Genomic DNA, 27,152 nt, shown 5'->3' with positions numbered 1-27,152 from the left:
CCCGGTTTTAAAGTTCGGGGTCTGGGGCACTGTATTGAGGCTTTTAATCCGTCAACGGAATCCTTTTGTAAATATTTATTGAGACAATTTATCAAGTTTATTGATTGCTTGTTACCCCACGTGAAGTTATATCACGTGAATTTAAATGAAAAGCGGCGTGCTGCTCGACATACTTGTCATTTCTAGACCAGCGCCTGTTTGCCAAAGGGAAGCGTTCATCTGGCGTGAACAATTTCAATGACGATGGATGGCCACGTACAGAAAAGAATACTACTAATGTGCCTTACCTTTAGCGTGTTGACAGATTGTGCCGTTATTGTTACAGTAAGTTATGTGTGAATTGTATAAAACAGTACAATGTCGACCATCAATGCAGTGTGGCATATACAATATTTTACTAAAGTCACAAATAGATAAATTTTGAGATACATACTTGTGTGCGAAGACCTATATGTGATTTCTAAGCACACATGTGGTTATATCATTTAATTTTCAAACTGAAAATAGAAATACGGCTTATGCTATATGTAACAAAAAATAACTAGATTAAATGAGAGCTTAAGAGTGCAGCTTTCATGATTAAGTTCATATATTTATTCAGCATTCGACCAATCCCTGCGGAAAGTTTATTATTGTGAATATTGCAAATTCTAGAATTCTGTACAACTGTATATAATGTCTTGAAGAAAAAAATGGAAAGATGCATTTAGTTGGGCGTTCACTAATCTCACTACTACCACTACACCTCATCCATGCATTCACTTCTCGAAGTTGCCAATTCGGTATTTCCTAAAATATGCCATTGTACACACACTTTCATGATGCAACTGTATGACATTAATAGCGGGGCTCCAATATACCTGGACGCCTAAAAGGTGCGAGTTCTATCCCGATCTTGGACAGGGAAGTTTTTGGATTGATAAAAAATTTCCTTTAAAGTCACTACTTGATTAATGGCGGATCGCATTTTCATTGATGTATTGGATTAACCCGTTCCTGATGGACGAAAACGCAATCCATCATCACCCAGGGACGAATTTAACGGCCAATTTCTTTAAGTAGAAATAATTTTAGTTCCCTCGCTATTTTATCAGCACATAACACGATAATTAGCGTGGGAATCTTTACGCAACACGTGAGGAAGTTTATCGTAACTTGCCAAAGATCGTTGGTTTATACCCTTACATTCCGGTTTCCGTCACTCATGCATTATACTGCATGACCACCCTCGTATAAGTAAAAATATTCCAGGATATATAAATAAACATACGACATATAGTTAGGCTTGGAGTTCCTTCACTTTCTATATAGACGCTATATCGTGCATGAAGTACAATTAAATATCGATATATTTAATATATTTATATGTTATATGAACAGTCATTAGCTGAACCGACGAGTTCACTAGTCACTTGAATATACTGCAAGAAAAAGAAACATTGACAATCAAAGCTGAATGAAAGTGAAATTTCTTGTTCTTGTGCACTATATGGTACAATGTACGACTAGAACATTCAATCTTGCAGGGCGTTAACGTTCAGTGGCTGATTTTTTTCTAACTTCAGAAAGATCAGGAGAAGCCAGTGGATGTTCAGGCAGACAAGCTTGGAGAAAAGGATGTTACACCTCTTATCTTGCGAAAGTTTCCATCAGAGCCAAGTTGGTCCAAGAACGAATATCGATCAAACTGGCAAACGACAGCCAAGGTGCCCTCCTTCAGAGTACCACCCAAACTTGTAAAAGCACCTGGTGCAAAAGAACTGACGGCGCCCGTTAAGCTTTCTCCAATCCATAAAGTTCCGCTTTTCCAGGCTGCAGCGGCCAGAGTGTCTCCAGCAGGGCCATCACTGCCTAAATTGCAACCTGTTGAAACTGAAGAAGAGGCGTTGATCAGAAGACAAGAATGGGCGGAAGCAAACGAACCCCACCCTAAGGCAACACAAAAAATGGATGAGAGTGGGATCTCTGCAATCGTTCACGATCCACGGACAGTATGTACCAGCCTGTAAACCCATTCGCTCAATTTAATAATCAGTGAATTATTAAACTTGTAAAACGCACCTGGTGCAAAAGAGCTGACGGTATTACTGTATATATGGTTATGTTTTCTCCATCGCCATTTATATTTGCGTTTGTTGTATGCAGTAAATATATCATACTGTAGTATAGTTAAAACACGTATAAAAAGATTGCATACATTGGTTAAAACTGAAGAATTCGTTTAGAGCCTCCGGTTACTATAAATACAAATATATATCTAACATTGGGTTTGGGAATTCCATGATAGCAGAGACGTTTGATTGATGGGGATGGGGGGGGGGGGTGTGAGCTTAATCTAGAGACCTTTGGTATATGTACAATTGTTTAAACACTGTGAACTGTTGTATTCGCAATCCTGCACAGTGACTTATATTAGGCTTCAATATTTGCTTAATCACTGGATTTATTTGCAGGTCTTGCAGTCCTGGGTGTGTTTTTTACCGCTTTAAAATTACACTTCCAAGACGCGTTGCTTCAACAGTTCTATTAAGCAACTTGTGTTATCTATAATACCATAAACGTCAACCCTACTGTATGATAAAAGAAACATTAAACATTCTGTGGTGCATCATAATTAATCATCTAAGGGGATTTTACTTATTGGAAAAGTATCAATGGTCCCTAGGAATTAATGTACGTATATACGTTAGTCAATATATACAGTTTGGGCTACGTTTGAGATACTAAAATGTCTCTCGCTTTTTTTATTGAATTGTTTTCATTTGACTATTTTAGTCACGAGCATACTAACATTGTAGTATGATTACATTCGGAGTTTGAATTAGCCTTACATCACTCCACTTTGTAACAGGAAACATGCAGAGTAAGGCATGCATACAGAAAGTTTGGTATAGTTTAAAGGCATGCATGCAAAAGTGTTTGGTATAGTAAGGTAGGCTTATAGAAATGTTTGGTTTAGTAATTCATTCATGTAGGAATGTTTGGTGTAGTAAGGCATGCATATAGAAAAGTTTGTTGTAGTAAGGCGTGCATGTAGAAAAGCGTGATATATTAGGCAAGTCATTCATATAGAAAAATTTGGTTTAGTAAAGCACGCGTATAGAAATAAGGTTATTTAAGGATGCGCGTAGAATAATTTGGTATAGTAAGGCGTACATAAAGAAAAGTTTGGTATAGCAAATGCAGCCATACACAAAGGCAAAGTAATAAAGTCTTGAGTTTTCTTTTGCTGAAGCATTTTTATACAGTACCGCTTAATTTGGAAATAAATATATTAACCTATATTAGGAGCACACAAAATTTTGCAGATCAAATAGTTATAGTATTTGCCATATCTATGTGTTGTAGGGAGACAGAGGTGTCACTGCATTGAAGGATGTCGATCGCAACGCTTGTTTCATAAATCATTACTTCGAACCATTTGTGCTCCCGAGTTCCCAGAGAGAGTTTTATGCAAGAAACCTGGTGAGTCCTTATTTCATTTTATAATATTATGTAGTAAAGACTCTGTATGGCTCTATGCTTTTGAAAACGTATTACGGACCTAACACAGGTAGCGTAATTTAGTACACTGAGTTCCCATTAGCCATTGCACTGCTCCTATATATAGGCAAATGCATATATATGTTTACTCTGGCTTAATTTTTTATTCTGTTTTGTTTAGCTGTTCTAATGTTGGTTGATTTTCTTTGTGCTTGCAGTGGATATTGTTCTCTACAAGCTTATTTGTAACCTTCTCAAGGATTTGTCTCAATCACCACAACAATTGTGGTATGGAGTGGGATCCATTCCTCAATGTGGTTTTAACACTCAGATCATCTTCACGATTTAACTGTACAGATGTACAATGTTAAGTAATTTTAGTTGAAAAATAACATTCTGTCAAATTAACGATGTTGAGAAAAAGTTCCGAAACATAGTGTTGAGAAAGGTTGATTACAACTTGTGCCCGCACAGGAAGTTGAGAAAGGGTGTAAGTCTCTTACTGAACATCCTTTCCACGATCAGAAATGTTCTTCTTGAACAAAAGTGTTGGTCTCTTCCTCTCTGTCCTTCTTCCCAAGGACTGTCTTCCTTGCGTTATTACTCTGACCCGTATAGGGCTGAGGAGTATTGTCATGGCCCTGCTTACATATCTTTCTGTCTGACCATTTGTCTGCATGTCTGTCCCAATTTTCGTGCCCGGTATGTTTCTGAACCTATGTACAGTAAGAAAATTCATGGACATTTGCATCTTATCATTGAGACTGATACCTGTGCCGTATAGCCTCCAAAGTTATACTTACATGTATATTAATTTTCATTTTAATCAGCCTGATATTCGTAACAATTAAAACAGCAATATCTCTGAACCTACTATTAAGAGAAAATGCATGAAGCTTTGCTGAAATGGTCATCTCAGGCTTCATTCAGTATGCATGGCTAAAGAGTATTTCAGTTAGGCTGCTATTTTTTCATATTGTCGGGTGATAATTTCTTCTCAACTTCTCAAGAGTTTCGATGTTTATTGGATATTTGGTATTTATTGGAACAACAGTATTATGGTATATAAGAATGTAAAAGTTCTGTTGTACTAAAGTGTCCTAAATACCATGCTGAGCTACGCCAATATCAAATACGGCAATCACCCTGGGTTTCTTATCACTCTTAGATCTTGAAAAAAGAGACATTCTGTCACTGATGTATTGTTGGCCATCTTGAAATTTTTTGTATCACTTTTTGTAGACCGTCCGGCCTCTTAGTCTAACATTATTTAATAGGCTCTACAAAAGCGTTTTGCCATATATGGTGCTTTTATCCGCTAAGTATAACGGTAATTTCACGAAGCCACCTGACTAATAATCCAACACGCTGCATTCTTCCAATTCTCACAATCGTGTTGTACAAAATTAAGCAGCTTTACACATTGTACGCTATATGGGTGTCAAAATTGATTCCATAAAATGTTTCAATATAAACATCCTGACTTGAATGTTACACTCCACACATATATAATAAGCCCGATTAGCTAAATACGTACGCATGAAGAGATTTTCATTCAAATTTGTTTTGATTAAAGGTCTATATTTATCAGCATGGATTCCATCCCTTAAATTGTGGTCACGGCAGCTGCTTACTTATCAGCTATATTATTCAGTGATTCACGCGCCCACTCTTCATTCAATCCATCAGTCTGATATATTTTCATTTCCTTTTCAGCCGGCAACCATTATTGAATCGGACGACGAGCAAGAGCAATTCCAGAAATGCGTCGGCGCAGCCGTAGCCAAGCACTGTCAGGATGCCAAAACTTACTGGCTAGACAAGAATTTGTTTTTCCAGTTTGTGGACAGTAGCAGAGGCCCACAAAAGCGTTCTCGTCCATCAGATAGCACTCCTTCCCATGTCAACAAGATAACTGATATCCCGATGAACCGGGAACGGCGCCATGCCCAGACCAACTGCACATGTAACACTGGATCCCAAGCTCTCCTGCCCAAGATAGATGGTCTAAGTGATCTCGTGGAGGCGAGAACCATAAATCCTCTGCTGATGATTCCAACTATTAACTGGTTAATTAAGGAACGGCTTCCACAGTGGCCTATCCCAAAAGGGCCTATTCCACGAGGGCCTATACCAATTGGGCCAAACTCCCCCTATGCGAAGGCTTCCCTTCAAAAAAATCTGCAGTCAAAACAGCTCCTTCAGGGAAAGTAAAAACCGTGTAGCTTATTATAAACTGCTTGTTGGAATAAATTCTTGATGGCCATGCTCCCACAGTGGAATATGATAGGAATGATAGGAATTTTCGGCTTTCGTCATTTTAAGCGAATTTATTTCATTTAATTTGGATTGTTTACGTTTTGAATTTCAATTCGCTATGTTGAAAAATTCGCTATAATGTATAGGCCATTTCTCTTGATGATATATATGAACAACTATATTATGTTTGGATAAATTTGCTCAAGGCCAATTGCTGAGAATACAAAGACATAAGAATTCTCTTTTTCTTCGTTGCTGTTTGTGTTTAGCTATAAAGTGATAAGAAAGAACCACAGATTGACGATATCGCAACGTTTCATGCATGCGCAGTAGGCTACATGTTTGGGCACATCAAAAAGCTGGTGACTCTTTTCTAAATCTGAAATTCTAAGAACCTTTTCACACCTGCATTCATTGACCAATAGCAATTGTTTATGATGGTATAACATTTCACATAAAAAATTAAGCAATAATAACTCGATAAAACATAAAAAAGGGCATCCTTGATTTCACTAATGGCTGGGCAAACAACAGTATAGTTAGGCCTTATTGCATGCACCTTTTTCTGTACACTCCGACCATTTAATAAAAAGTAAAAACAGGAAATATCACCTTAATTAGATATTTCGCCAGAAAGTTGTAAACAGACCTAGTCATTTATTTCTAAAATTCTGTAAATCAAATTTTAATCTAGGATTCCATAGAGGCTATCGGATACTCCATGTATATATATAAATCGGAAACACCATGTTGCGCCACCAGTATGCCCCACGAACATGCATATATATGACTATAGTTCATTTCGACAACTTCAAAGAAGTGCATACTAATGCGTTTGCTCCGGTGTCAATTATTTATCATATTACTTCCCGGAACTTCTTCGACTTTAAAATGTGAAATATATATGGTTTCAAGGGCCTATATGCATAAAATGTTATATATGTATTAATTATAGGGTATATTTTAAGATACACCAACAAAAGCTATCGCTATTTGGCTAGTAACTGACCAACTTTATGACAAAGGACACAAAGTTTTTCAACATCAGAGCTAACTCAACGTGGACATGTCCTAAATGACAACATAGCAATTTATTTCAGAACTCAGAAAGAAACCCGCCATCCACTATTCCCTAATGGAAACTGAAAAGTCAGTCCTTCGAGCGAAATTCACACGTTTTCCGGCAGATTGACTCCTCCTGTTCACGTGTCAACCCTAGATATCAAAGACCGGGGCTGGTATAGCCCGAACTGATCCCAACTGCGCATTATTTTATACTATCCTACATGTTGAAAGTGTGAATGTAACTCATTTGAAACTTACATGTGTATCAATTGAGGCATCAGGCAACGCAAGATACAATCTTCTGACATAATAGACATTCTTACATACAACTAACTGTATTCACTAGGATTGGAAAATATGGAAATTTTTCAGATGTCCTTTGTGGCCTGGGAAGAATATATATTCATAACACTATCACTGCCTGGAAGGCAGCGAAATACATGTAAATTCATTGGCTTTTCTGCTTTACCTGGGACAAAAGGGGCAACAGTTATAATCAAAGCGCAACTGAGATACATGAACACATTTTATTATCGACAACTTCTATACTATATACGCGATTTGAATGCTAATTTCGATCATTCGAAAAACATACTTAAAAAACATACCTTACCTTTTCCAGTATCAATGAAAACTGTTGACTGCTTCTCGTTGAAAGATTCCATCCTAATTTCGTACTTTATATAGAGGTTAATTCAGTTCTGTGGAGGTTTGTGTTAAAACTTCGTCTTGGGAATTGGCCATGCGATTATTTATCTGGGGCGTTCTTACAGGTTGACGACTGGTATACGAATGCGTATATTTCTACGCATAAATTTCTGTAGATAATATTATAGCTTGGTATTTTCACCCTTCAAATTTAATCTATTGTCATAAATGAGGGAAGGAATTTCCAGATGCCGTTTTGAGACGATGTGTTTGGTAAAACGGGGGAGGAGTGACCTTTTGTAGGCCTATACCATCTCAATAAGGGCTGTACCAATCATTTGTTTCAACTGTGATTATTGCATAGGTAAGACATGAAATTCATATAAGGCGAAATAATGCTTAGCATGTTATCAGACAAGACCTCCTTTCACGTGGTCAATCTGACAATTCTTAGAGAAGATTCACGTTAAGCAGGATTTCGCATGGCATCAACTGTATCCAGTGCATATTGGCTCTTACCCGTAACCTGCAAATTTGTTTGGGGTGGAGTACTTCTTTCCATTCGTTTCAACTGTTTCTAATAAATTTCTGCTTTATTTACTTATGTTTTCCACATAAGTCGAAGTTTAGATTTGGCATGAATCTTCAGTGAAAAAAAAAAGTTTCAAACTTAAAGTCATATGATACATTCCTTTGCATGGCGTCTTATTTACCCTAATTCCTCAACATTTTCGGATATGAAAGAACTTTCAGTGCAATTTATGCACATTTACAATTAGATTTTACTACACTAAACAATGCAATAGCTGGATTGGCCACCTTCAGGGCTTCACATAAAGTATAATTTTATCAGTCTACGCAGAGAAATACCTTCAGAATATGCTTGAATGTACACTTTGCAAACACGTAAAAAGATTGAAAAATTAAGGTAACTGTGCTCAGGATATTTTTTACTTTTATGACGATGGTCGGTAGGATGAGGAAACTGGAGTGCATAGAGAAATCCACTGGCCTTTGCCAGCTACCTGAGACACCATCTAAAAGCAAACGTAACAAAATTTACTTTTAATACCACAACATTTACTAAGACATCTGGTTAATTAATATAGCAGTCATTTGCAACAATGAACTTTAACAAAAGGGTTTATAATTAGGAAAACAATACATTTTAATAGACACAATAATTTACATAATGATAAAAACATTCTCTTGACGTAGATCTTTTCATGGGATAGGGGGATACAGACGGAATGGGATGTATGCTGACGTCACAGGGGTGATAAACACACAATGCTCAATTGATAAAATTGAATTTGTGGAGGACACAGGCAAATTTGTATATATGGCAACTGCATCTTCACAGACATAAAATTTCTGAATTTATATTACAAAGGGTAGGTGTTCACTGTAGCTCACAACTGAGAGAATTTTAATTTGGAAAACCTGTAGCATAAAATGACTCCAGATGAAGATTTCACTAGCAGCTACTTAATCAACATTCTTTCTCCATTCTGGTATATATACATATATACGTTATGAACACCAAATTTTTCGATGAATTATTCCATTTTCATCAAGATTGCTTAAAAATGTATCCAGTAACTTATAATATTGATTTCAGCCTATTGGGGGACAAAAGAAAATCAGTTTAATTTTGGCAAATACATTTTACTGTTCAGTATGCAAGGGAGGAGGCCATCTTGCAGAGAACAGAATTAAACATAACTTCAGTTTAAAGTTCATGTGATTACTTTTGTTTTCCACCACTCGTCTAGCGAGCACACCTGAAATGGACTACAGGATAAATTCAAAGTAGTTAGTCTTGATCCATAGGTTCGTCAGACGGCGATAGGTTGTCTGACGAAGATGATTCAGGAGGGTTTTCGTCTTTATTTGAGGATGAGCCAGTTGTGACTGCTGTACTGTCCTCTGTTTCCATGGCTACACCTGTATTGTCTGATGAACTACTCGCAGGGTCTGTGGTATCACAACTAACGGTCTCTGATTCACTTCCCTTTTCATGAAGATGAGAAAATGTTGGGTTGCTCTGTGCAGATACAGTGTCAGGGACCTCAGTTTTGTTCGACTCCTGAGGTTCATTAGTCACAGCTTGCGAGTCAGGCATAGGCTGAGGAGCGGAGGCAGACACCGGTTCCTTCTCTGCGTTTTCCTGCGAGTCTCCAGGGGGAGACGGAGTTCCACTACTCTCACTGCTGCTAATACCTTCCTCTGGGGTTTCTTGTGTTGTCTGAGCCTCCCTGCCACTGCTGCCTGCACCAACCAGGGCTCCATCAAAGCTGTGGGTAACTACCTGCTCATTTTCCTTTGATGATGATGGTTCTTCTCCTTTATGTACTTCATCCATAGGTTTTGAATCTGAAATATAAGATTATTATACCAGATCTGTTTAGATTAATTGACCGGTGTTTTATGCTGATCTTAAGAATATTTATATTCACATAATGTATACTGTCTTTGAACTACATTAAATGCGATTAAACCATATGCAAGAAAAGACAGTAGGGGAATGACATGAGTAAGTGCCCTCCTCAGACTGATTCTTCTCAACTTGCATACTCTTAGCTATACTTATTCACTTAATTGTTATTAAACGCCATACATTTTCTAAAACCAGATGTCTCCACTTCATATATGTATATGACAGTGGTCAGTTTTATGAATGGAGGAAACACAGGACCCAGGTAAACCACTAACCTTGGGCAAGTTACTGACAAACTTCAACACAGGTAAATAGACTGTATTACTGTAAGAAAACTGCCATCGGTTTCATGAAGTAAGATCTTAACTACCACGTAGATATATGAAGTGAACTAAGCTTACAGCTACTTAACACTAAGAAGGCTTCATGAAACTGCAATATATATAACGTCCAGTAAACAGTGTGAATGGGAATCTACAAATTCCCTATTCATGGCCGGAATTAAACCTGTTCCTCCCATGTTGTAACGATTGACACCTTTTCAGCTACAGATATCCTTGGCAATAAATGTACACAGATATCTTTATTTTAATGTACTATGTACCTTGTTCTGTGGAAGAAACAACAGTCTGGTTATCGGAGGTATCTTGGTTCTCACTACCACTAGGCCATGATATTTGACTTGTAGATCGATCTGATGTTTGCGTTGAACCTGGAACCTCAGAAAAGGGACGGTCCATGGTCTCCTCGGAATGAATCTGTGGATGGGAATCTTTTAGTTTTTCTTCATTGTGAGAATGAGCTAGCTGCGGCTTTTGAAGTGCTTCCTGTGAATCTGGCAAAACTAGGGCATCTCCGCTGTCTTTAGCACAAGGTTGTGTAGAGTCGGCATTTAGCCATTTTTTGGTTTCTTGTGTAATGTTTGATGGACAAGGTACCTGATGGGAAGAACTTTCTGACGGTTCAGTTGTCTCCCTTGCTCTGCTGAAGTGAGCAGGGATATTACTGTCATGACTATGATCTTCCACCTTTCCTGTGTTAGGTCCGATGTTCTTCTCTATGCCAGATCCCTCTCCTGCTGCAAGCTCACAGTCTGAGTCCATGCTACCTTGTATCACCTCTTTTGTGGGTAGAGCTACAGAAGACGTGGTTTCATTTGAAATCCAGCTGGCCTCATGTGATATTTTGGGACATGTCAAGGTTCTCTCTCCTTGACTTGACTTTTCTGCCTGCTGTGTATGACCATTTGAATCCAAACCATTCACTAAACTTTTTGACTCAGACACAATTTTCCTGTAAAACAAAAAAAAATCTGATTATTAAAATTTTTTATTCATTTATTTAATTGATTGTTGTTTCAATTCATACTTAAAGGGAAATATTTCCAAAAGAAACAGATTTTTTGAGTTGGTTCAGCTAAATACAAAAATGAGTTACATTTGACTAAAAGCCCTAGGCTTACATTTTTTCGAAAGATGTCAATACGGTCAATTACATGGAGAAATCTGCTACTGGTATAAACTGATCACCTGATGAGATAACACGCAAATGAGGCAGCAGAGTCAGTGATTCCTACAATGCAACGTTCGCTCATGGATCGCACACCTACTAGTCAAGACAGTATCAAAGTGTATTGGAAAAATATTGTAATTCTCAATGATCTGGGCCCTGTTGCTCAAAACCGTTTATAGACTTAATACCAGATTCAGCTTTAAACCAAGTTTTCAAATTTGTACTCAGACCAAAAATAATTGCATAACAGTATTTTAAATATGAACTCAATCTGCTGCTGCTGTTATACTTTTACTTTGGACAACCACACTGGCTGCTTAATGTGCCTAAACTTCAAATACAAAATATGATTTAATACCAGTATTAACGAATACACTTTCAAACGGCTGAGCCTTGAAAGGCAGGAATGAAGTTGTATGTAGAACATAGAGCATGTTAACTGCAAGCAGCATGACTACAACGAAATGCTGTGTGCGACATGTGAAGTTCACTTAAAGTCTCGCGCCATCTACACTAGAGGTGACACCACAAGGGAATGTAAATCAGTGAAAAAAGTCAATTTTCGACCATGTTTCTAAATACAGGGGCTTGAGTCACAGTATGGGTCAAAGGGAAATCACGGATGAAACAACATTTGATTGTCCACTTAGAGTCAGAAACATGTCAGTAGACATATGGAAGACTATTTGTAAATGATGCTTTAAACTGCAGCACTATCTTTTTGCCTATGGCAATATGTCCCCTTAAGAAATGCAAATTCCCTTTAGTTAACAGTAAAACTGAAGTGCCTGGAGTAAACTATGGACCCTTGAACAGTTACCTGGAAAGTTACTTTTCCAGGTGTGACTTGCATCATAATGGTGGAAGGCAAACGTTCTCAAAACAATATTATGCATGACCACACAAGAACAAAGGAAGCAAGAAGTTTTAACTCAACATACCTTCCAAAGGGATCAACTGTACTAACCACAAGAATATTCTGAAACAAAGAAAAATATAACAGAGGTGTAAAGGAAAGACAAAATACAACCATATATAATTATGGTAAGGTTAAATGACTATGAGGAACAATTCCCTTCTGATCACTGTTGCTGTGGTTAAATTTTAGTCATTTAACTGTTGATTCCATTAGTGATTTAAAGTGACCTCAACAATATTTCACCTGTACAATGGCAGCCATGGCCTTCTTGGCATTATGTGCATGTAACTTCTGTGGCAACGAGTGATGCAGGTTTTACCTGGCCAAAGCAGTTATGTGCGTGTGACAATTACAACTGTGTGTGTACACAACATAAGGTATGATGTTGAGAGAAGTGATGCTGTCCACTTGGAAAACACATCCACCCATTTTCATTTTCTAGCAAAAAGAGGGATACATTAGCCTTCAATCAAAGGTCACTTCGAAGTTTCAGAAATATTCATCATATATTGTCATCATATATAGTTATCAAATCAAGCCAATAGTCTTTATTCTGTCAGAGTTTACCTTCTCAATACCCCGAAGAAACTTGTCAGCTCTCTTATAATGCTTCTTTGGTTCAGTAATTAATTCACATAATCGTTGTATTGTAAATGGCGCTCTGAAATTCACAATTGATAACAAGATAAAAAGAAGTCCTACTTAAGCACATGTTTCTATTTTTTTTTTAATGAACATAGAACAATTTCTAAAGTACAGCAAAAGAAAAAAAATCATAGAAAATTAATTTACTGATACATGAGGCTTCTTTTTTATTAAATAAAACATGAAGCAAACCACCTTTCAGAGCAACATTAACATTAGTTGATGCAGGATTTAAACTATTGAAATAAACTATTCATTTTCCCATATTCAACAGATAGTCTCACCCATGAAATCGATCGATTGCTTCCAATATTCTTCTTCGCATGGCATCAAATTTAACATTTTCAACATTTGGGCTCAGTGGTAAACTGTCCATGTGTGTTTCGGTCTCAAACTGTTGCATTACTTCATCTAGTTTTTTCACAAACAGCGGTTTCATGCTTGACCATGGAAAACTGGGGAAGAAAATACAAATTTCCTGTTAAATAAAAGAAATCTTAATAAATGTCACATTTTCAGTTGACCTCAAGAAATATCCATTCCTACATATCTTCCTGAGGTTCACGTTTTTATTCATGCCAACAAATTGAAGGTATGTTATTGTTACCAATCATTTACCTACAGAAAGTGAACTTTACATGTAGACTTACACGTAAACAGCATATTAGTGTTTATATCTTACTAACTCTCGATAAAATACAGTTTCAAGATTGAACTTTTTTGTCAATGAAGGTAAAAACAGTCCTCCTCTATCATCTGATTCAGGAAAAATGTTAGGCAACCTTTCTTGACATTAATTTACTGATGACCTGTCTCACTGTGTTTCAGAGGCACAAATGATATGTCTTTCCTCTAGAAACATCTCACAAACATTCAGCTCCTCAATTTTCTCCATCAACTGTCTACTTTAAATAACTTTTTGAAAAAAAAAAGTATAGTAAATGTGATCCTGCAACAGTTGTCACATGATACAGTAGGACTTTTTTTTAACTTTAGTGATAAACAGTTTGAACTCGAAACTCCCTTGTACATTTGATTTTTTGGCTGGATCTGAAATTCAAGCAGTGGCCAGTATTGGCCTTGCTGCTTATTTGTGTGAAGCTTGTGCTACTGCACAGAACTTCCCAAGGTAAGAATGGAAAATATTGATAATGGGTACTTGTCCTATTCCTATATGCCATGTGAGGGAGTATCAGAATTGATCTTCAGGCTTAGGAGGGACACTATTTAGGATGGAACATGGGTCTTCCAGTAGAAAAGTTTTGTGTACAAATAGCAAAATTCAATTCAAACAGTACATGAAAAGGAACTCACGAACCCTAAAGCGAAAATTATGGATTTAAGAGAAATGTAGAACTGCCCTCACCCCCACCTCAAAACTAAAATTTTTGTTCTCTTAAGAACCCATTTATTTTATGTATGGTGTTTGTCTATGATCAGAAATGATGTCACTGATGTAGATAGTGGGAGCACAGGGTTAGCTTACACATCAAATTATATCAAAAGGCATTTTGTGTCCTCTTTGTTTAATTTTCCATTTCTTAATTTTAAGTTTAAGTAAAACCATACGAGCTAACAAGTTACTTCTCTTACTATATGGAGTTCATTCAGATTTAGCCGGGACAAGGCGGGGGCTCTTACAAAGAAGATGTGAATTTACGTTAGGTGCCAAAGGCACCATAGAGTTGACCGATAGATGTATATTGAATCTAGAAACCACCTTTAAATAATGCCTTTTATATACATCAGTTTGCAAGAGTCTTGCCGATATCTCGCCGACATCTGCATAAACTCACCGGACCCATGAAATGCTGAATGGGCTTACATATTCCAAAGAGATGAGCACGAACCAAACAGGTGGCTTCAGCTGAGTCTAAGATGACCTGGTTAATATATCAGATTCTTTGGATTAAGCAATTTTCCTGTTAGGTCATTCGCCCTGTATTCTTATTGAAGCTATGGGCAACCATGTAGCACCATTACATATAGTGAATGATGTTCAGCATCATGAATAGTCCCAGTGACAAGTTTTAAACTTGACAGGGGTATAACAACAAAGCAACAACTGATTCACTGAAAGCTCCATTATCATCTATTCTAAATATCTCACCGTTTCAAGCAATAACCATCAGTATTAGAATGTAAGTTTCACTGCTTATAATCAGTTATGCCAGTGTCACAGTGAACCAATTTACACCTGCATCCTGCAAGTGTAGTGGGTCAACATATGACATTTCATGAACGTTAGAGTTCAGTTTTAATCCATTGACAAGCACTTTCAACTCCTAGGCTTTCACGTTGAACTGAACAACGTTCACACACGCAGCAATAACTACGCTTAAGATACAGTTTTCAAGGCTTTACTCACATTGTCTCCCCCGTTGATGCGACACGGCCTAAATACTGCTCCAGTACAGGGGGTATTTCGACGGGCGATTTCTTCTCAAAATCTACAAGTAGAACGCGTAAAACTATTAATTACTGGTCATCGAGGTATCACGGAGTAATCTCTGTCACAAAAAAATGATAATAACCTCTCAGAGCGTCCAAAATATCCTCTTGATTATCCATTGTAGTCGACATCTCCTTTCCTGCAGTGTAAAACTTAAGAAATGGCGGCACGGAAGTGACGTATGTGGCTTCACTGATAACGTTTCAAAGGGGTGTATTCTTGCCTTCTCTTGATTAAAAGTAGTCCTTATATACTAGTATGTTTTCCTGTCAAAACTTCTTCGTTTGTTTGCAATGTAAATATCAGACACGATGCATTTTAACATTGGATTATAAGCACAAAGTTGACTTATAATAATCAAATTTGTACCATACATCTTTGTTCCCTATCATAAAGTGGAACATCCAACCCGGTTCGGGCATACTCGGTGTACCTGGTGTGATCTCCTTCGTCACATCCGATGTCAAGAATTTTGTAAATATGGCGCGACTCCTGACAGAAGAGTGAAGTAAGCTGTGTATCTTTGAATCTGCAATACAGGTGAATTCAAACTACTAACGGTAAGTAGTAGACATATCAGGGTCTCGGCTTTGTTGTTTAGACCTACATATGTTATACAGTTTTTCAAATAAATGACAACAAAAGCACTGGCAAAAGCAAACATTGATTTTATTGACCCAACACGTTTTGTTCTATAGGCTAAGCTGTAGACCTAGCTGTGTGTTGATAGTACCCGACAGTCTGTGGAAACATAGCAAAAGAAAATGAAGTATGTAAAGTCATACTGTTCTTGAAACCTGAAGACTTATGTAGCCCCTGTCTAGCATCTTGCTTGCCTGTATTATAAGGAAACTGGGTATGGCATTAGACTTAGAGTTTGGTTGCTGTGACATTTGTATGCTAGCGGAACCGTACTCAGTACAAATTTTCCTTACCAGTTGATAATCTGTTGATTTATTGGAAACACAATGTCAAATCAGTTATTTCCAAGGGCACATTGGCCTGAGATTCTTTGGTAGTCCTATAGTTATCTGCTGTGCTGCCAGTTTGTTTTCTGTTTTTAAATGAAACATTGGATTGGTTCTATCCTTGGCTGAATAAAATTTTGCCAAATGTAAGGTCTAAGCAATCTCAGACTTTCATCGTTAAACAAGTATTGTTCAGTGTTGGCCATCTGCACTGCATTTTGACCTCAAACTACAAAGTGCAGTTTTGAAATTTTGTTGCCTATTATGAGTTTCGTGTCAACATCCATGTTATTTACACAATATTTTGTCCTTGGTATCTGCTCGAGTGAAGCATGTAGCCTTGTGCAAGTGAAATGACAAAACATCCACCCATCCACAATCTTGAATAATGTCAATGAAAAATCAAACGGTATAAACGCCCGGATTAAATCAAAGATTTAATTTCAAACTGGTCAGTATCCGCACGAGTAAAGCATGTAGACCTGTGCAAGTGAAATGACAAATACATGAATATCCACAGTATTGAATAATGTAAATGAAAGGTATGAATGTCACATTTTGATTTAGATGAAAAATTTACTTTCAAACTCAACAACATGTTGGCCTTTGTGTCTGCATGAATGAAGCATGTAAACCTTTGGAAGTAAAACAACAATTACCTGAATATCCAGTCTTGAATAATGTAATTAAAAAGTATGAATGTTAAGATTAGGTTAAAAATTTACTTTCAAACACAAGACTTCAGTAGGTTTCAACAAATTACCTATTATAGATGATATGTAGATGTGCATTTAGGTAGAATTGTCTAAATTACATGCATCTTCCAAGTTCTTGGTGTTTGAAGATGTAATCTAATCAGAGCTTGTCAGAGCAACTTCTCTTGAATACAGCTTTCTACAGGTGCACTGTTGCCTGTCAACTTGTATGGTGACCATCTGAAGATGTGCATGCACGTGCATTTTGGATTTCACTATGCACACAGATTGAGTGGTGTGGCTCCAATTGGTATGGAGGAGGGGATATGTCATATTTTGAAGACTTTTAATTGTTTTTATGACAACTCTTACTTTTATAGGCAGTGTTCACTAATCAGTGTTTCCTTGTATTAAAGGCAAAGGACACACAAGCCTGAGTATATGTCAGATGAAAGACCATTAAATATTATCCGGGAAAATAGTTTCATTTATTTTATTAGAATATTTTTGTAACTAGTTATATGCGTTGAATATTTTGAATTCTACTCTGACCTTTTCTGATCATATTGGGACCATTGATGTCACTTCAACTTTTTACCACTTGACACACATAGATTAGTTTATTTCGTCATTTAAAATGCATCTTTATTTAGAGCTATGAATGAATTTAACTGGCAGACACTGAAACAAACTATGAAGTCACTGATACCCTCTGGGTCCCAATAGACCACCATAAAATCCTATGTTTTAAAGGCATTAGAAAAATTCTAAAAAAAGTGAATCAAACTATATTCCTGCACAATGTTTAGTGGTCTTTCATCTGATAAATGTTTTATTTTAGTGTTTTCTTTGCCTTTGAAATTAAGCAATGCACAGACTATTCTTGGATGTCTGGCTATATTTATGAAGTTTCAGTTAAATTAGGCTCTAGTCTAGGGAGGGGTCAAAATGTTTGGTCGTTCACTAGTTTTTAAGAATAATGATGAACTCAGTATGAGCAATAGTTATCACAAAGATGACTTTGTGTCAGTCATGCAAATATACTGACGCTCATAATATTATTTATGATATGCATGTAGCGGGAATATAATACAGTTGACACCTTTGAACCACATTGAATGATATATTTGTGTTGAGTTTATCATTCTGAAAGTCTCAAAATATCAAACATTTTGACCCCCTGTAATCATAAATTTCTTTTCAATCTTTGTTAAAATTTGATAATAAAGTATCATTTATGTTCTTATTTCTAATAAATTAGTTAGTATGAATGGGAAGATGTGACATGATGTATATTTGTTATGTTTATGCACATGGTAGGAAAGTTGATCTACATTTGTGTAGTTATCATTTCATATCCCCATTGTGTCAAAGTCAGAAATTTTTGAAGTGGATAGGGCTATTGTTTACATCTCAGAACTTTTATCTGATGCTGATGGTATAGCTCACACTTTCACATGCTTGATAATTGGACTTTTAGAAGGGCAATTAACTCACATAATGCAGCCTTTGTGTCTGGATTAACTTGGGTGAGTGGTGATCAAAATAAGCGTGTCAAGTTTACCGTAAGTAACCTATTTAATGTTGCTTTAAGGTGGTGATGCATGCTGATGGATTTAAAGTGATGATATATGTCTGGCAGTGACATCAGCAGTTGGTGCATATGAACCTGCAGCAGAGGGTTTAAAAATATATATTTATAAAATAACAAAGCAGAAAAAAAGGAAAATTTCATTGAATTAGAGGTTTATCTTTTGCTGCCAATATCAGCTAATTGTTGACCTCAGATCCTGAATGTTGAGTAAAGATGAAAACACCAATAAAATAAATAGATCCTTAACCATTCATAATATGGAAACATGGATAGCTTAGAGCAAGTCACATGACGAGTAAAATTTCAACTGAGATCCACATTCAGAATGTCTATGACTTTCTAGGCCTGAAGTGGGTTATGACTGTGTTTAAATGTAGGAACATGTAGATTTCTTTAATGACAGAAAGTGTTAAAAACACTGGACATATTGAGAAAAAAATGCAGTATCTTGTATTGACTAGAATGATTTTAGTTCTTTAGATACGAATCCCAAAAGTAAAAAGCAAGAAATAGTATCGAGGAAGATTATTTGTGAGCCAGTTTATGGTATTTCTGTCTTGTTTTTATAATGAGACCAGGCAGTAGTGATATGCATCATGTATACCTGTATGTTTTTGAATATTAGTTTTCTTAATTAGTATTTTGAAACATTCTGAGAGAACTATGGGGTATAGAGAAATACTTTGCACAGTTTTGCAAAGCTTGCATCTTTAAGGACACAAACAAATGATCTTTAGTGTGATTTTCATAATAATTGTGAGCATAAATTCCACTGAAACAAGTGCTTAATTTGTTGAAAAGGTTGGAGATTTACAGTATATGTCCTGTCTGACGTGTCATTAATGGTTGCACTGTTACTCCTTTTCCTCTGTTGTAGATCCTAAAACATGTATAAATATGACTTTAAATAAGGATTATTAAATATTATCAGAATCATTTATTAACTTTTCATTTGAACAATCATAGAGAATTTTGTTAAAAAACTTAATATGTAAAACATGAGTGCTGGACAAATTGTTGGAGTTCTCTTGGTATTTTTAGCTTGTATTCAGTCATTAAGCTTTTACATTTACGACACTATTAGATATCCTGTTTAGTTAAGCCTATACATGTTTGGACTTTTACCTGGTTACACTTTCTGCATGTAATTTGTCATTGTTGGCAACATAGTTAGCTAGTTGCAGTGGCTAGGCTATTTATTGGCTGCAGATAGGTACTTATCTGGTGGGATGACCCCAATTTAACTGAGATGACCTCAGTGTTTGTCTATGTCAACCACACCTCTGATACTGAAGGCAGACATGGGGAAGGTGCAGTTCTCACAGATTTCACTTCATTGACAAACTTGACAGAGTTTCTGCATTGGCAACAATGTTAAAGGTTTCTGATGTATGGATACCTCTTTTGAATGAGAGTTAATGCCCGGTGGGATCGTTCGAGTAACATTGCTGGAAGTTAAGCTTAAATGAAAGAAACATTATGCCCTGATATGGAAAACAAATTTTTCTGCATAAATTGTGTTTGTTTGATGGTTTATTTTAAAGCAATAGTGCTCACATAATGACATTTTACATGTGTGCAGTTGAATGTTTGTTGGGAGCAGGAAATAGTCTAGTGGTTGGAGGTGTGAGTTCAATACCTGCCTTGGACGAGGATTTTGTACATTCCTCTGCTCTCACTGCTTGTAGTACCTTGGTGAAAATAAGTGGTCGATGACGCTCATTTAAGACCACTTGTCTTTCGCCAATATACTGTGCATATCAGTACGTCACCTGAGGGAATAGTTGTCCGTAAGGTGGTCAATCTTTTAATGAAGGAACAAATGAGTGAAAAGTTCCCCAACATGGTGTTAAACAATAATTAAATAAATAAATACATGTAAATAGTATCAGTGGATTCCATCAGCAATGTCAATGAGGCACATTCTAATTTCTATTCTATTTCTGTGTCAGTGTCCTTGAAATCTTAATCACAAACTTGCACTGATTAAAAAAAATCGGACATTGTTCAGAGATTTAAACCTCCAAGGAAAGTAAATATCAGAAATCATATTTGGCATTGACAAATTCCGACAACCTGCATTAGAGTTGTTTTCTATTAAGTACATTAGGAGTTTCTAAGGGAGGGAACTCTTGAGTAACGGAACAGTAACATGTTACATCTGCCGGCATGACATAAGACATTCTTTACAAACTAACTTTCTAATTTTTCTTGAACAGTTCAACTGACCAAGAGAATCAAAAAGTACCATAGTTATATGTGACACATATGAGTGATTGGTTGAATTAGCAAAGGAAAACTGTGAGTTGGCGTGCCACTTAGCCAGCTATTGAATAGGCCTGTATAGCCTGTTTTGTAATGTGACAGTAATATTATTATAGATCAGCTTTGTCCATTTTTCCTGATTCTGAGAGCTATGTTGATTTTAGAAAGGTGTTTTGAGGTTTGCTTGAAATATACGATGACATTCTACTGGCAAATTGTGTGTTTTAGTACCAAAAATAATATTTTCTGATATTTATTTGCCAAATGAAAATTTTGTGGGTGAAAGTTTAGGTCATTTAGGGTAGGTATTATTAACATGACATTCCAAAATAAACTGGGTAGAAATAGAGAAATCCTATAGAACAGACGTAACACCGGAAGTATTCCAAGTAAAGTTTGGATTACATACTCAACTGAACTTAGTGATTGCATCAGATCGTAAGCGTTCGTGTATGCAAAATAATGATGCGGCTGAACTGAATATCTCCAACGGTTTTCAAGGTGAGGAGTACAGTAAACATTTGGTAATTTCAGAGAATAAATACGTGTACGTGTGCCTTGGCTCTGAGATCGGGTGGCCATGTTCCCTGACAGAATTTGGATCTTTGCCTGTGCTGTCCTCTGAATTCATATCACCTCACTATGTGGGAATAATAAAGACCATAATGTCACAAATAATACAAATGTAACCCACTCACCCACTTGGGCAGCAGCAGAACTTTGCGAGCTGCCATTTTCAAATCATGTGACTCCATTGCTAAGGTGGACTCGGCTGCTCTTCCCTAAATTAAGATCATCTCCTTGATGCAAAATAGTTGATTATAGTTCCTTTCTATTCATTATTAACACTTAAGTTAAAAATAAGACTCCCAAACAATTTGTCAATCATTCTTTAGATGTTTTTATCTGATTGGTTTCAATCAGATCATTTTACAAGTTTATCTTTTTCCTGACAATGCCAAGTGTGGCTGACTCAAATTGAAAATGGTCGTTATTATTCACTGATAACAAGGTGATATGAAGTAAGAATTCATTTACTGAAGGACTACAGAAATCATGTTTTTCTAGTATACAACTTCGACATGTGACGATATGGTCTTTCGTAAAGCATATACATAAGGACAGCACAAGTGAAAGGGTCGAGCTCCAGGTTGGTGAATGGGAGTACAGATCTGTATTTCTGAAAGCTAAGCTGGGAAATTTATCTCAGATCTAACAATAAACATCTAACTGAACAGTTTATGATGTTCACGGCCATGCCATTAGGCCAGTCATATTTGATTCCTTGTTTCATCTTTATCACCCAAATGTAATTTTTCATTGTTCCGTTTTTGTTTTATTTTTTTAGTTTATTTACCCGTGAATGTGTTTGCAAGTCATAGCTACATTCCCAAATATGTAGTTTGAGTGCAATCTGTTTACCCTGTGCACATTAGGTACATTTATCATCAGATCGTAGTACTACAACATCTTAGCGCTCATTTAAGGACAGAAAACTCTAAAACTGTCATTAAATACATAATGGGGGTCATCCCATCTGCATATTAACGGTTCATCATGTACTTCTGTAGTTATAAACTATATGGATAATAATGAATAATGAAAACTTACATTAAGTTCTGTGTCTCCTGTGAAAAGATCTGATGACAGGAAACAAGCAGTCAAGTTTCATTTTCCTTATGATATTCACCCTCTTGTCCTGGTGTTTGTATTTGAGCTTGCATGTATATTTGTAGGTTGTACACATGATCGTGTACATTTATTTTTCTGGACGTTTAAATCGGATAGTGTTTATTACTGTTATTAGTAGCAGTGTGAGAAATTTTATTCATGTCCCATGGCAGTCATGGGACATGATCTTATCCACTTATTAAAATGTATGATATTACGTATTCAACTTGGAAAGTTTTTGTGATGGAGGAAGGAGGTGTTGTCTATTAAAGCCTCTCGAATGTCCAGTCTTATCAAATGACAAGATAATTCCATCTCCTACCACCCTGTGTATATAAAGTGTATGTAGCTATGAACTTTGACATTTCATTGGTTACAACCAAATTATTCGAATGTACCACTCTTATTGTGGGGTGAATTGTAAATGTCAGGAATGTGTAGACTTTTCTTTCACTGTTCATGTGTACATGTACATATATACAATTGTGTAAACTGAGTAAAGTAAACTGATCTCATCTCATTTGTGTTATGTAGGTGAGTGAGTGTCGAACAGGGATAAACCATCATGCTCTTAACTGTCTGATAAATAAACTAGACACTTCATCTGGAAGAGCCTCTTCAATGAGGAATTTAAGGGAACTACTGTGAGCTAAAGTGGTCAGATCTAAGGTTAGTGCATTTATTGTGTAACAAACTTCATTTGAATTGATAGCCATTCTCTTTGTGAATAAATGTGGAAATGCATCAGCTGTGCACTTTTTTATTTTCCTGTTTATTCATAATAAAAAATGTGTTTTTAAGTTATGGAAGCTTAGATAAATATGTATGTTTTCTAAAAAGGCATTTAGAAATTTACATGGTGTATATATGTGGATAACATCTTTCTGTTTATTAGTTTGCAATGTTTTGATGTACATTCTAACATTATTGTCAAGCAAGTGAAGTTACAACCAAAATCTTCTACTTTTATATACTGGGGTATGCAGTGTCCTAAACAAGTTTGGTCGGTTAGCGCGCTAGCGCAGCGTAATGACCCAGAAGCCTCTCACAAATGCGGTCGCTGTGAGTTCAAGATCAGCTCATGCTGCCTTCCTCTCCGGCCGTATGTGGGAAGGTCTTCCAGCAACCTGCGGATGGTCGTGGGTTTCCCCCGGGCTCTGCCCGGTTTCCACCCACCATAATGCTGGCCGTCGTCGTATAAGTGAAATATTCTTGAGTACAGTGTAAAACACCAATCAAAAAAAAAAAAAAAAAAATGAAAAAAAATAAACAAGTTTGCTTTCTTCCTGTTTACTTTCACTTGTTGCGACGTGTACTTACTTTCAGCCTCTGTTTTGCATCAAATGGATCCACTCAACAAAGTAATACTTATTTTTTGTGAATCAAACTGAACAGTGTTCAGCAACTACAGAGTTGTTCTTGTAGCCAACTGCAGCCTTACCAGTGATGTTTCAGACTATCATCCAAATCTCGCTGATTTGACTTTATAATGGGAGATAAATGTATATCAGGTACCAGACAAAGGGTGTTAATTTACTCTTAAGGTGTTGATGTTGATGGCATTCAATCAAATTATACATTTATTTTGTAATACTTGTGAAGAATACCTTGTTACATGTAACTACATGCACTTTCTGTTTTATGGTTTGTAAAGATTTTTCTTTCTCAAAACCTATTAGTTTTCAAGCAACCATTATAGCTGCCATCTTTCTGTCTCTCCATAACCAGAGGATTCTACAACGCTACACTTTGGATTTTTTTTATGCCTATTATTGTAGTAGATGAATAAGTCAATCCATCTTTAAAATGTACATGTATGCACATGGATAGTTTTTGATTATGTGTGATACTTGTGCATGTAACTAATGGGAGAAATATACTATTCTGATAAAAAATATGATTAATTAGCTACTGTATAGTGCAATCATAGAAATAATAAGTAGTGGAACTAGGGCAGTCAAAAAAAAAGAAAAAAAAAAACTCACATCAAAAGTCAAATATTTCTGCAGTCAGTTCAGCAAGAGCTGGAAATGAAAGTGTGTTGTAGTCTAAGGACCATTTTATGACTTCTTCTTTGGAATTAATAAGGCTGTCTAGACCCGTCTGTCAGCGACAGCCCAGGTATACCTTCACTACAAGCAGAAAAGTCGTGTAATGAACATATGACATACCACGTACATCAAATTAGATTCTGTGCAAAAGGCACAGGTATCTAGCCTATATAAGATGAAAATGTGACTGTACATATATGCATATTTGGCTAAGTAATGCACACTTGAGTATACGCCTATAGAGAGTGATTAAAACCCCAATTTTCTGAGTCAGCCATGTTAAGGCAGACTCATGCACATCATATAGGATCTAATGTACTTGTAGATATGTATATTTATACATATCAAATGTAAAACACTGTGTGTCATGAAGGGAATCTGAGCATGTCAATGCAAGTCCATGACGTTGCAGGCTCCTCAACAGCAACAGTGTAAGCATACAGCATTTCATGCATTTTTATGGTCTGACTTTAAACACATCATAATGATTCATTTTCAGGTTAAATTTAGAGTATAATTATTGTGATATTTATGGTATTGTATGTACATGTACATGTGCCTGTACCTCACACAATTGTAGGCGTCTGATTTCTGTTTATTGGAGTAAAAAAAGAAAAGAAAAAAGAAAAGCAAGGTCACATGAACAGTCAATAAAAACTTACCAAGATGAGAAAATGCTAACTTTTTACATCTGTAATTCTGCATGGACTATATATACATGTAAGAAGTATAGCTATCTAGTAATTACATACTGCCATCTGATACATGGTTAAAAATAGACGTCATGTGAGAAATCTGATCTCTGATCTGGCCCTGTTTTAATATCTTATCCTTATGCATATGCAGGTGTGTAATGAATTAAGTTGACTTGTGGGCATTGTAAATTCTCTAAAGTTCATGAGCCATGTGCGCTGGGTACTTGTAACAGTATAGTTCTACATTCAGGCCCAAGGTACAGTATAGTAGGTTGATTTATACAAGTATACATGATTAATTGATAATGGACCAATGAGTGCCATATGTGACTCAGTGTTCATATTCTAAATTTAAGGGGAACTGCCTTTTTATCATATCATATAAGCTATATTAATTTCTAATTCTTCAAAATGTTTGCATATATAAGAGAAGTGGATTAATAATGTACAGTATATTGAACTTTATGAATCTAATCTAATCTGTTGGATGGTTTCCAGATCATACTAATTTTATTAATTGAGCAGTTTTTCAATTTAAAACTTTATGCTATCAGAGTAAATATATTGTGTTGATTGTGTTTTTTTTTTTAAATTTCTGGTTGAGTGCCTAGTTTATGTTTCGCCAAAAATAAACTGAAGAATATTGGACAGTTGCACTTATATGCCATGGCTTGTTTCTCATGGATTTTGAAATATCTTGACATGTAAGCAGACATCACAAAAACTGAAAATGGATAATGTGCATGACGGTCACCATAAATGATGTCACGACATTCTGATTGACATTTTCCATATGTTGTCATGTAATATTCAATGTACAATTGTAAACATTTACATTAAAATTACTTTATAAATTATTCTCGAAAACGAAAACTGACACATTGACAATAGTTTATTTGAAAATTTTAAGCTTTCAGTAATGACATATTGTGCATGTAACAAAAGAAATGATGTTCACACATTGATCATGTTGGTAGCCTTCCTGTATGAAACCCTTGGCATATGTCATTTCACATTTCACCATGTGTGTGCTCTAAGGGGTTGGTCAATTTCATGATGAAAATTCATATTTTAGTCTTCAAAGTTTTCCAATTTGACCATTGAAATTGACAAAAACAACAGTATTGTGTAAAAATAAATTGATTACAGAACTACCTTTAAAAGTATATTGCCTTCCCTGGCTGACAATGAGTAGACTGAAATCTACATGTAGATCCTGTATAAGGGGATTTACTAACTTCTTCATGATATAGAACAATGTTCGGGTAATTGAATAAAGTTCTGTTTTCTGCTGGATTCTTTGAGCTACATATTTATTACTTTCCCAAGGAGGTCTTGCTATTGGTGGTATTCATTTTTTTGTTTTTATATCAGCAACTCTCGTAACTTTTCAACTTGTAAAGCACATTTTTCAGTGGAATTTATGCCTACAGTTATTATGACAATGACACGAAAAATCATAAAACTGTACAGATTATTTCTCTACACCCCATGGTTATCTTAGAATGTTTTAAAATATTAGTAGTAGTAGTGTTGGAAAAGGTTAAAGAATTAGAGTATATATGCATTTAGATGAAATTTTGTGCACCAATCAATCACGTTTTGGGGGCCTCTCTGGCCAAGGAGGTTAGCACACCAGTGCGGCGCATTTATCAATCAATCCGGTCTCTGTGAATTCAATCCCAGCTCATGCTAGCTCCTCTTTAGCCATATGTGGGAAGGTTGTCAGCAACCTGCGGATGGTAGGGGTTATCCCCCGGGCTTTGAAGGGTTTCTCCCACCATAATGCT

The 27,152-nt window shown here is 36.2% G+C and overlaps 3 protein-coding genes across 3 annotated transcripts in view; 2 read left to right on the top strand and 1 right to left on the bottom strand.

Annotated features, from left to right (window-relative positions):
• Positions 1–174: 174 nt before the first annotated feature.
• Positions 175–5,984, top strand: LOC135470338 (uncharacterized). The gene is made up of 4 exons (XM_064749211.1): positions 175–324; positions 1,566–1,991; positions 3,349–3,465; positions 5,200–5,984. Exons 1-4 carry the CDS (start codon positions 238–240, stop codon positions 5,695–5,697), a joined length of 1,128 nt encoding a protein of 375 aa, XP_064605281.1. The 5' UTR covers positions 175–237; the 3' UTR covers positions 5,698–5,984.
• A 2,614-nt stretch (positions 5,985–8,598) lies between these two features.
• On the bottom strand, positions 8,599–15,580 carry LOC135470337 (serine/threonine-protein phosphatase 4 regulatory subunit 2-like). The gene is made up of 7 exons (XM_064749210.1): positions 15,506–15,580; positions 15,340–15,421; positions 13,256–13,426; positions 12,894–12,987; positions 12,349–12,386; positions 10,500–11,188; positions 8,599–9,831 (listed from the first exon to the last, which is right to left on the bottom strand). Exons 1-7 carry the CDS (start codon positions 15,552–15,554, stop codon positions 9,272–9,274), a joined length of 1,683 nt encoding a protein of 560 aa, XP_064605280.1. The 5' UTR covers positions 15,555–15,580; the 3' UTR covers positions 8,599–9,271.
• A 316-nt stretch (positions 15,581–15,896) lies between these two features.
• Positions 15,897–27,152, top strand: part of LOC135471735 (uncharacterized) — a 55,039-nt gene continuing 43,783 nt past the window's right edge. The window contains exon 1 of the mRNA XM_064751060.1: positions 15,897–15,983. The gene's annotated coding sequence lies outside the window, so the exon portion shown is untranslated. The remainder of the gene's footprint in view (positions 15,984–27,152) is intronic.

Source organism: Liolophura sinensis, chromosome 7 (genome assembly GCF_032854445.1).
Source record: "Liolophura sinensis isolate JHLJ2023 chromosome 7, CUHK_Ljap_v2, whole genome shotgun sequence".
NCBI classification, from domain to species: domain Eukaryota; kingdom Metazoa; phylum Mollusca; class Polyplacophora; order Chitonida; family Chitonidae; genus Liolophura; species Liolophura sinensis.
Note: the sequence above shows the minus strand (reverse complement) of the source record. Positions and strands in the feature narration are given on the sequence as shown.

Coding starts and splice junctions, on each gene's coding strand:
- LOC135470338 (XM_064749211.1), top strand. CDS start 238: ATGACGATGGATGGCCACGTACAGAAAAGAATACTACTAATGTGCCTT. Junction 1,992..3,348: donor TCGTTCACGATCCACGGACA/GTATGTACCAGC, acceptor TATGTGTTGTAG/GGAGACAGAGGTGTCACTGC. Junction 3,466..5,199: donor AGTTTTATGCAAGAAACCTG/GTGAGTCCTTAT, acceptor TTTCCTTTTCAG/CCGGCAACCATTATTGAATC.
- LOC135470337 (XM_064749210.1), bottom strand. CDS start 15,554: ATGTCGACTACAATGGATAATCAAGAGGATATTTTGGACGCTCTGAGA. Junction 13,427..15,339: donor GCATCAACGGGGGAGACAAT/GTGAGTAAAGCC, acceptor TTTCTTCCCCAG/TTTTCCATGGTCAAGCATGA. Junction 12,988..13,255: donor GCAATCGATCGATTTCATGG/GTGAGACTATCT, acceptor TGTGAATTTCAG/AGCGCCATTTACAATACAAC.